We start from the raw sequence: 9,074 nt of genomic DNA, 5'->3' as shown, positions 1-9,074 counted from the left end.
CAAATTTGTGTCAGACTGGGAAGTTATAAAAAGCTTTCAGATACATGGTTTCCTTTGTCACCAAACCCTCCAGGCCTTTTCCAGTTTCTGGAATCCTCGCCTCTTCCTTCCACCTAGAAGACAAGAATCACCAGACTCCCCCCGCCCCGTCCCCCTGCAGGGCGGGCTGCGTGCCTTGTACCTGGCCCCTGGAGGAGACAGAATTAAAGCCAAGCTTCTGAAAGCGTGGAGGAGTGATCAGCCTGATTCTGTGTGTGTGTGTGTGTGTGTGTGTGTGTGTGTGTGTGTGTGTGTTTGGGAACCAGAAGTGGTCAGAGGGATTGGGAAAGAAATAGCTTGGATCCACTCAACTCAGAGATACCTGGCTCTGAGTATTCTCCTGGGCAGGGGACCCAGACCAGAGAGTCCCAGGAAGGAAAACCCAGGGGAAAAGCAACTAAGAAGGCCATTAGAAGTTTACCAGAACTATTGACCTCATGGGATCAATGGGAGAAAAGGTATAATATTCCTATTCTACAGTCAGAGAAACTGAGTCCCCTCTGTCCCTGAAGCCATGCTGAGAGCAAGGAGGAGGCAGGTAGAGCTGCCCTTCTTCACCTTTCCTGGGACTACTGTGGTCTGAGCTTCTCCCAGTTTTCTTCTCCCAAATCCTGGGTTTGGAGGAAGAAGGCAAATCTAGATGGTCAACGGAATGGGATTCCAGAGGTAACAGGGGACACTCAGGGCTATTTTCTTTATGAGGACCACTGATGATGCCATTCTCTGACAGTGAACCCTAGTCCCACACTTCCTGGCCATCTCCCAGAGCCTGGTTCCCACAGAGTCTGTGACCCAGGCTCCTCCTAGGAGAGCCGAATCTCTGAAGAGGGAACCCTTCTCAACATTGGGGACCAGAGACATTTGAGGGTCCTGTCTCTGCAGTTTCCATCCCCGGGGTTGCCACTGAGCTCTGACAGGTCTGAAGGCCTAGATGATGTGCATCGTCTGCACCTCTGGGGAGTCTAAGACCCCTGGCTCTGCTTGAGGCTGTTCGCCCTTACAGACTTTGGTGGGGACCCCACAGTGCAGAGAAATGGCGACTCCACTCGCTAAGTGCTCTGCTTAGGGAGTGTGTCTGCTGCAAAGGGAGGATCTCCTTGTCATATAGCAAAGAGCAGGTTAGAAAGACTGAGGACCACAGGGAGGGCAGTGTAGAAAGGAAGAAGGTGACCTTGGGAAAGGGAAGACTCCAGGAGAAAGTCTCACCTGGTAATGGCGTTCTCCGGCCAGCAGGGGGCAGGGCAGCCCGTCCGTCCCCGAAGCACTCCTCTACCGACTGCCGGGTCGCCCCGACAGGTCCCCAAGCCCAGTCCTACAACAGCAGCCCACCTCCTGCTGCGCTCCCCCCGTCAGTCCTGAGGGCGGCACCGCCTACAGAAGGAGCTCTGCGATGCCACCAATTCACCAGGGAAGCTTAAACAAATCCCTCACTCCTTGTGCCCCAGTTTCCTTATAGTGAATGGGGGTAGTGACCACTGCTTCACAAGGATTTTGAGGAAATTAAACTAGTGGTTTCCAGACTCGTTTGCACATTCAGATCTCTTGGGGAGCGTCACCAACACGGACGCCCCACCACACCACACTGCACTGGGGTCTGTGGTCTGAGAAGTGGCTTAGCCCCACACATTTTTTCCCACAAGTTTGAGATGATTCTAAGGTGCAGACGAGTTTGGGAGACCCAGAATTAGATACTCTTGTGATCAGGCTTTGTAAACTTGAAGTCGCAAATCAGTTTTTGCTTTTTTTTCCTAAAGTTCCTTTGCCGCTACTGTTTTCGTAAAATTGAAATTCTATCCCCTCTCTTCTCATACTTCCTGTGTAGCTTCTCAAAACAGAAAACACAGATTTCCCTCAAAATCTGAACCCAAACTACTCAAACATTCCCTTCTAATACCTGAATGAAGTTTGTCCAAGGCGCTCGGAGTGAAAACTTCCTGTGCTAAGGGAGACAGGCAGAGTGCCATGAGTCCAGTGCAGAGTCGGGGGTCCGAGGCTCTAGGAGCTCCACTGTTGTCCCTAGTGGGATCACCATCAAAGGGGGACAGCTCAGGTGCTTACAGGGCTCAACTTAGATTAAAATCCTTAGTAGCTCTTAGCCCATTGGTTCATGTTTATTTGTACTACCCTAGTCAATGTTCAGGACAGAACAGAAGGGAAATGGACTTTGTCTCCAATATCGGGTGGAGTCCTTATCCTTATATAAACCTACTCATGAAAGAGACCACCACACGTGAAATACTGTGGGATTTGGCATTCGGGTGTTGAGTACCGAGCCATTCTTGGAGCTAATGATCGGGGTGCGTGAGGGGGTGCAGTGAGAGCTGGGGAGCTTGCCTTGGGGTTGGACGGCCTGGGGGTGTTTTACTTTGTTCCTATGTTTTGCAGTGGGGTCCAGGCTCATAGTGTACATCTCGGAGGGCTATAAGAGTCTATGAGTAAGTGTGCCTGTGTCATTTCAACCATGTACCCTCCAGGCCAGGGGCTCTTGGCTCTCCCTGGGGACCACTTATGTACTTAAGAGCAGCTTGGGTCTCAAAGGGGCCCTACCTGCCTTGAGCCAGTTCTCTCCTGGCTTTTGGAGTCAGGTAGAAAAAGCCAGGCCTCTGAAAGGATGAAGTGAAAGGAACCGAGATTGAAAGAAGTAGAGTGGTCCCTTATTTCCACCTAGCTTTCCCCTGTAAGTGCTGGGTGGGGTGTGGGGTAGGTGGGGGAACCAAGAAGCAACCACAGGGCCTGGACCATCCTGCTGAGCCAAGCTGACGCTGGAGATGTCCCCAGCGGCTGCAGGTTCCCCCAGGGGGCCCCACCTTCCCACTGCCCACAGAACCCGCCCTGCAGACCACACTCTTACTCAAGCAGGACCTCTCCTTTCTCAATCTTGCCCTCCGTGTGCTGGGGCATCTGGGCAGAGTCGGGCCCAGCTCCTGGGTCTCTCTGTCTTGTAGCTGCCCCATACCCCTCACTCCAGGCACCCTGGCACGGGGACATGACAGTATGACCTGGGAAGCCCTCCACCTGCCACTGGTCCTGCTGCTGTTGGCCTCAGGTAAGGGGCCCTCAGGAGGAGGGTGGCTTCAGGGGGACAGGGCAAGGGAGCGAGGGAGGTCGGAGGTGAGAGGACAGGGCACAGTGTGTTAAGGGGAGGGAGAGCTGGACAGAGAGGGCTGAAGTGCTGTCTGGGGTCATGCTTTGAGGGTGGCTGTGTCCCTTCCTTAGCCTGACTCGAGGACTTGTTTTCTAGGCTCCTGGGCAGAACTGCAGGAGGGTGAGCTGGTGTGGGCGGTGCAGCAGCAGGTGGTCTCTGTGAAATGCCCATCCAAGCCCCTGGAAGGCAAGTATGAGAATAAAACCTGGTGTAAGGAAATCAGCCCAGGTCGTTGTTCGAAGCTGGTCACCAGCACTAGACCCCAGGTGATGGCTCAAAACCCTCCACATTTTATCTGGGACAACCCTTCTGCGGGCTTCTTCATTGTCATCGTGACCGAAATCACAAAGAAGAGTTCAGGAAACTACTGGTGTGGAATAGACAGAGGTCCCGAGGGGAATATCCATATTCTCAGGAACATCAGCCTGGTGGTGACTTCAAGTGAGCTCCTTGCGGAGGGAAGGGGCCTTCCTGGGGTGTCCGGGGCAGTGTAACCACTCACTCCTTCCCCATCTCCCTCGCTCAATCCTCCCAATTCCCTGCTCGCTTCCACACTGACTGTCAGCAGCCTGGTCCCCAGTTCCCACATTCGGGCCATCACCTCCATCCTTGGGTGTCCTGTCCCCTAATTTGGGGCCCACTGGCTATAGATCCCCAGTCCACACGATGGCTCAGACCCAAACCTCACCCACCTATCTCTAGAATTGGCCACTCCATGGAGGTACAGGGTGTCTGTGTGGGACCCTGTGGCCTAGGTCACCCCAGACTGCACATGCTCGTTGTTCAGGACCTGGGTCTGGCCAAGATCAGAAGGGTCTCGAGAGTCTGATGGTGAAGGGGCCAGGCCTTTGGGACAAGTGGTCTCTGCCCTCTCCACAGAAGTAGTCCTGACTCTCCCTGCCCTTGGGGGTTTGGGGGCCCAGTATGAGGCTTCTCTCTTAGCCCAGACCTCCCCCAGCCCCTGCTTTTCTCTTTCTACCAGCTCTGAGAAGTTCCGTGTCCTTGGACCCCAGTCAACCCTGGCATGGGGGCTCTGAGGGCTGGGTCTGGCCACTCCCCCTCTTCCTCTCAGGCTTTGGGGGCTGACTTCTTCTCTGGGGACTCTAGGCATCTACTGTCTTCTCTGTTGTCATCAATCACACTTGCTTTTCTAGTGACAACCAGGTCAACCTTCATCAGTGACTCTGATTACTGGTAGGTCTGGGATCTCAACCAAAGGGAGGGGGTTGGGAAGCTGATGACTTGTGTGGACTCTGATGCAGGAGATTGGGGTAGACAGGGGTCTGAAAGGGGCCTCAAGGTCTCAGCTCAGAGTTGGGCTAGAGTGGCAAGGGTGAAGGAGTGGCTCTAAACTTCCCCCATAATGGAGCAGAAATAGCTGCGTATCAGGAATGCAAGAACTTCTATTAGTGCTGAGTGAGTCACAGGCAAGAGAAATGAGGCCTGTCCGGGGTCACTCACCCACTTAAGGGCAGTGGCAGGACCAGGATCCTGGTCTTTTGTCTCCAGGTCCAGGGCTCCTGTGGGGCTCAGACATTCTCCAGGGACACCTCTGGGTAGTCCCCACCCAGTTGCCCTATTCTAGATCTGGGGGCTCTCTCCCTCTGCTTTTCTCCTGCTCCCTATCCATTGGAGCTGTGGCACAGCCTGATAGCCTGATAGTGTCACCCAGAAAGGACAACTCTGATCATTTTCTTCTTTCCTGGCCAACTGCTCCCTCCACCCGAGGTTCCTGGATTCTCATGATTTTGTTCCACGTGGTCCCCATAGCTGACCCCAGTGAGTTCAGGATGGGGCTGGCCCATAAACAGGCTCCAGCCCCATGCTGAGTTCAGGGGCTGCTCTCTGCAGCCTGGATCCTCCCCTCCTTCTTCCCTCTTCTCCCACAGTCTGTCAAGCGGCACATTCACGATGCTGTTCTGTGCATTCCTCGTGACCAAGATCCTGGCTTTGACAGCACTTCTCCTGTTTCTGGCCTACAGAACCCAGGTGAGTATGGCCCGGGCTGGCTTGGGGGCCAGTGGAGCAGAGAGCACCGCAGGACAGAAGTAGCCAGGAGTCACATAGGTAGCATTGTATCAATTGTAACTTAGACCAACTTAACTTGCCCATCTCTGCACGCGACTTTGGCTGTTATAAGACACCATTTTCTTTGACATTCAAACTCATGCCTTGGGTCATGTCCACCCATAGCAGCTGGGTTGTCCAGTTTTGAGGCCGGCCTCAGGCGTCCTCCCTAACTGACCCTCAGGTGTGCACACAGAGGTAACAGACACCTGGGAACACATGCATAGGTATTCATTCCGTCCATCAGAGACCAGACCTACCCACCCTGAAGTCCTTTCTAAGGGTCTCCCCAACACTTGAGCCCTTAGCTCACACTCTATAGAGCTCCCACCCCAGGACTTTGTGTCATTCTGTCCCGAACAGGAAAGCATGGGCAGGGAGAAGGAGATGAGGACCTGTGGAGAAGGAGGGACTTCAGGAGTGGAAAGGGGATGGTGCCGGAAGGGGAGCAGATGAAAGAGGTGTGCTTCTGAATCCCCTTCCCCACTTCTCAGGTCTCTGCCAGTACAACCGGAGTAGTAGCAATGGCTGCCCCCAGCCCCTCGAAGACCTGAGAGTCCGCAGGCACTTCCTGCTGAGTCTGGAGTCTCCCCACCTGCTCCTGCTCCCTCAGGACCACTGAGTTCTGGAGCCTCCGAGGAAAGGCCATTCCTGTGCCTCTGCAAGACACCTCCTAACACCTGAATCTATCATCTACCCTATGGAGGTGCCTCCTGTCCAAGAGCTGAGGACCCCCATGTTGCCTTCTCCAACGCCATGTCCACAAAGCAGGGACCCACCACCTAGGAAACTCTTCCTGTGCATCCAGGCCACCCCTCTCCTTCCCAGTGGACCAAATCCAACTGGTAGGCAACCTCCCCCCAACCTGTGCCCCTCCCTCCCCTCCAGGGTTTCCTGTTTCTCTGTCATTCACAGATCCCCTGGTCTTCTGGTCTCAGTGCCCATTGCAGTCAGTTTTGGTTCTTCTTCCTCCCGATAAGGGAAATATCCTTCGTTCATACCATACACAAATGTAATATTTGATATTTCCAAAAATGACACAAATTTTAAAAATATATGACCATGAAGGAACAATATTTCCATCCTATATGGCAGATAAAAGGGTTAACAGCTTTAGGACTTAAACATCTTTTTCTTTTAAATAAATAAAAATCAGGCAGAGATTTTCATTTTAAAGAGGGCTAAGGATAGGAACAGTTAACTCTTATAGAATAAAGAACAAATAATATGTATGAACATGTATCCAAAATGGCTGATAATCAGAGAGATGAGAAATGAAGTGAGACCCCACGCTTTGCTCATCAGTTCAAAGAAGATTAAAATAAATGGTAATCATATTCTGTGCTGGAGAGGTGTAGGGAAAAGGGAATTCTCATGAATTGTTGGAAGGACATAATTGATAGCTTCTTCCTGGAGGGGCAACATGGTGATGAATTAAAAGGCAGAAAACGTAACTTATTCATCCATTCCACTGCTCATTCGGACATTTGGGTTCTTTCTCCTTTTTGGCTATTGTGAATGAAGCTGCTATGGACATTTAAAAAAAAAAAGGCAGAAAAAGGAAAACAAACAAAAGAAACCTCTGGCGTGTGAAGTGGCAGTTCTAAACAATTTTCTAAGTAATTTGACATGTGTGATGTGGTGATTGCTATTGTTTAAAAAGGAAAATAAAGGAATGCCCCCTATATGTCAGTTTTAGAAAGTGTGCCCACTGTACTTGAGTAAGAAAAAATAAAAATAAAAAGGCAAATAACCGTACGAGACTTGAAAATCCAAAACAGTCTTGCGTTCTCCCATTGTGTGCCCCAGCTCCCACTTCCCTGAAGGGATCCACATATTTTATCCATGTATTCTGATATTTACCTCCAATTTGTGGAAGAGAAGAAACAAAGCTTATACTGTTCTTTGTTCATTTTCTTGTTTTTGGTGTTATCCACAAATCTCCCATTAATGAGGATGAGAATTGGTTCATTTCACACATCACTTCTCTAGCCACCCCCAAATGCTCTCTCCCCAAACCACAGTATAGTCAAATCACAACTGCTTATATGAAGGATATATAGATTTTACATTGTGGGACCCTGTAAATACTTGTTTTTCAGCCTAACCATGGAATGAATGTATTATGATAACATTTTCTTTTCAGTATAATTTTTGATTACCCCCCAACTTGCCTTATTTCTATTTATTTTATTTTCTATGTATTCCCATTAATTCATTTGTAAACTCTCTACCAGAAGTGTAAATTTCATCTGGGAAGTTCAAACACATGAAGTCAGGCATTGAATCTCTTCCCTTGAGACACCTGGGACATCCTGGTTGAACTTCCCACGGCACTGCTTTCCTTCTAAACCTGACCTACAACCTCCTGGGATTTCTACTCACCATCTTCTTGGGCACTCTCTTGGCTTCCATTGGGTATGGGACGCACTCTCTCATGAATTTCATATCTTTCTGAGTTTCTGAATTTCATATCTTTCTGATTTTATCCTTCTTCTTTTTTAAAAAAGATTTTATTTATTTATTTGACAGAGATAGAGAGAGAAGAGACTACAAGCAGGGTAAGCAGCAGGCAGAGGGAGAAGCAGACTCCCTGCTGAGCAAGGAGCCTGGTGTGGAACTCATCCCAGGATCGTGGGATCATGACCTGAGCCCAAGGCAGACGCTTAACCAACTGAGCCACCCAGGCGCCCCTTTATCCTTTTTTTTTTTTTTCAAGTTGGAACATGCCTTCCAACATCTTCCCTTACTTTTGAGAAGCTTGATGCCATTTATATTTCCAATCCATTGACGATGAGTTTTTGTTTTTGTTTTCCTTCTTGCTCTTGGTGCTTTTAAGATCATCTCTTCCCTACCCACCCACCTCTCACCATGTTCTGAAATTCCATGTGGATGTGTATTGATGTGGATCTTCTGCTATTTATTGTGCTGAGCAGCCAGTGGGTCTCTTCAGCCTGGAAAATCATATCCTTAATTCTGTGGTGTATTTTCTTATTTCTTTTATAACCTTCTTCCATTGTCTGTTGTTTTCTTTTCCCTATCTCTATGAAATTTCTATTTTACAAATGTTAGGCTTTATAGACATATCTTCCAAATCTCTCATTATTTCTCCCTTTTACTTTTCATCTTTCTTGTTTACATTTTCTTTACTGAGGTTGATATTTTTTATTACAATTTTACATACAGTGAAATGCACAGGTCTGAAATGTGTAATTTGATGGGTTTTGACAATTGCATAGAACCCACTCCCATATTAATATGTAGAACATAGTCATCATCATTTCACTGCCAGAGGCAACCAATATTCTGATTTCTTTCACATAGATTACCTTGGTCTCTTCTAGAACTTCTTATAAGCAAAATAATAGAATAATAGAGTACGTATTCTTTAGTGTCTTACATTTTCACTCACATTACATTTTCACCACAGTATACCTAAGGATCATCCATGTTGCTGCACACATTAATTCCTTTCTGTTCCTAAGTTATAGTCCACTGTATGAATATACTGGCTTTTTAATCCATTTGTCTGTTGACATTTGAGTTAACTTGGCTTTGATGAATCACACTGCTATGATCATTCTTGAACAGATTTTTTTCATGGACATTCATTGTAATAGTTTGCTAATTGTCTTTTAACTAATATGGTACTCTTTTAATTACTGTTGCTTTATAGTAAGCCTTAGAATCAGGAAATACAAGTCCTCCAAGTTTTTTTTCACTATTTTTTTCTGGTTATTCTAAGTCCTTTACTTTCCCATTAAATTTTAGAATCAGCGTGTCAATTTCTATAGGAAAATTCTTTTTCAGGGATTGTGTTGAA

General features: G+C 48.4%; 1 protein-coding gene across 2 annotated transcripts; it reads left to right on the top strand.

The window, feature by feature from the left end:
* The first annotated feature begins 2,823 nt into the window (after positions 1 to 2,823).
* On the top strand, positions 2,824 to 7,841 carry LOC101670969 (trem-like transcript 4 protein). Of its 2 annotated transcripts, XR_006604133.1 has the most exons (6): positions 2,824 to 3,085; positions 3,281 to 3,625; positions 4,339 to 4,378; positions 5,074 to 5,173; positions 5,746 to 6,096; positions 7,784 to 7,841. XR_006604133.1 is itself a non-coding variant. In XM_004739940.3 (5 exons), the coding sequence occupies exons 1-5, from the start codon at positions 3,034 to 3,036 to the stop codon at positions 5,803 to 5,805; spliced, it is 597 nt and encodes a 198-aa protein (XP_004739997.1). In that variant the 5' UTR covers positions 2,824 to 3,033; the 3' UTR covers positions 5,806 to 7,009. The 2 variants fall into 2 exon arrangements, 1 of the variants encoding a protein (XP_004739997.1); XM_004739940.3 differs by lacking the exon at positions 7,784 to 7,841 and having other exon boundaries at positions 5,746 to 7,009.
* The last annotated feature ends 1,233 nt before the right edge of the window (positions 7,842 to 9,074 follow it).

This window comes from Mustela putorius, unplaced genomic scaffold (genome assembly GCF_011764305.1).
Source record: "Mustela putorius furo isolate JIRA1106 unplaced genomic scaffold, ASM1176430v1.1 tig00003983_pilon_pilon_pilon, whole genome shotgun sequence".
In the NCBI taxonomy this organism is placed as follows: domain Eukaryota; kingdom Metazoa; phylum Chordata; class Mammalia; order Carnivora; family Mustelidae; genus Mustela; species Mustela putorius.
This window is presented reverse-complemented; position numbering and strand designations above follow the sequence as displayed.

What these genes read in the sequence shown, in the direction of transcription:
- LOC101670969 (XM_004739940.3), top strand. Translation starts at nt 3,034, where the DNA reads ATGACCTGGGAAGCCCTCCACCTGCCACTGGTCCTGCTGCTGTTGGCC. An exon ending in CCTGCTGCTGTTGGCCTCAG is followed by an intron (nt 3,086 to 3,280) that starts GTAAGGGGCCCT and finishes CTTGTTTTCTAG; the next exon opens with GCTCCTGGGCAGAACTGCAG. An exon ending in ATCAGTGACTCTGATTACTG is followed by an intron (nt 4,379 to 5,073) that starts GTAGGTCTGGGA and finishes CTTCTCCCACAG; the next exon opens with TCTGTCAAGCGGCACATTCA.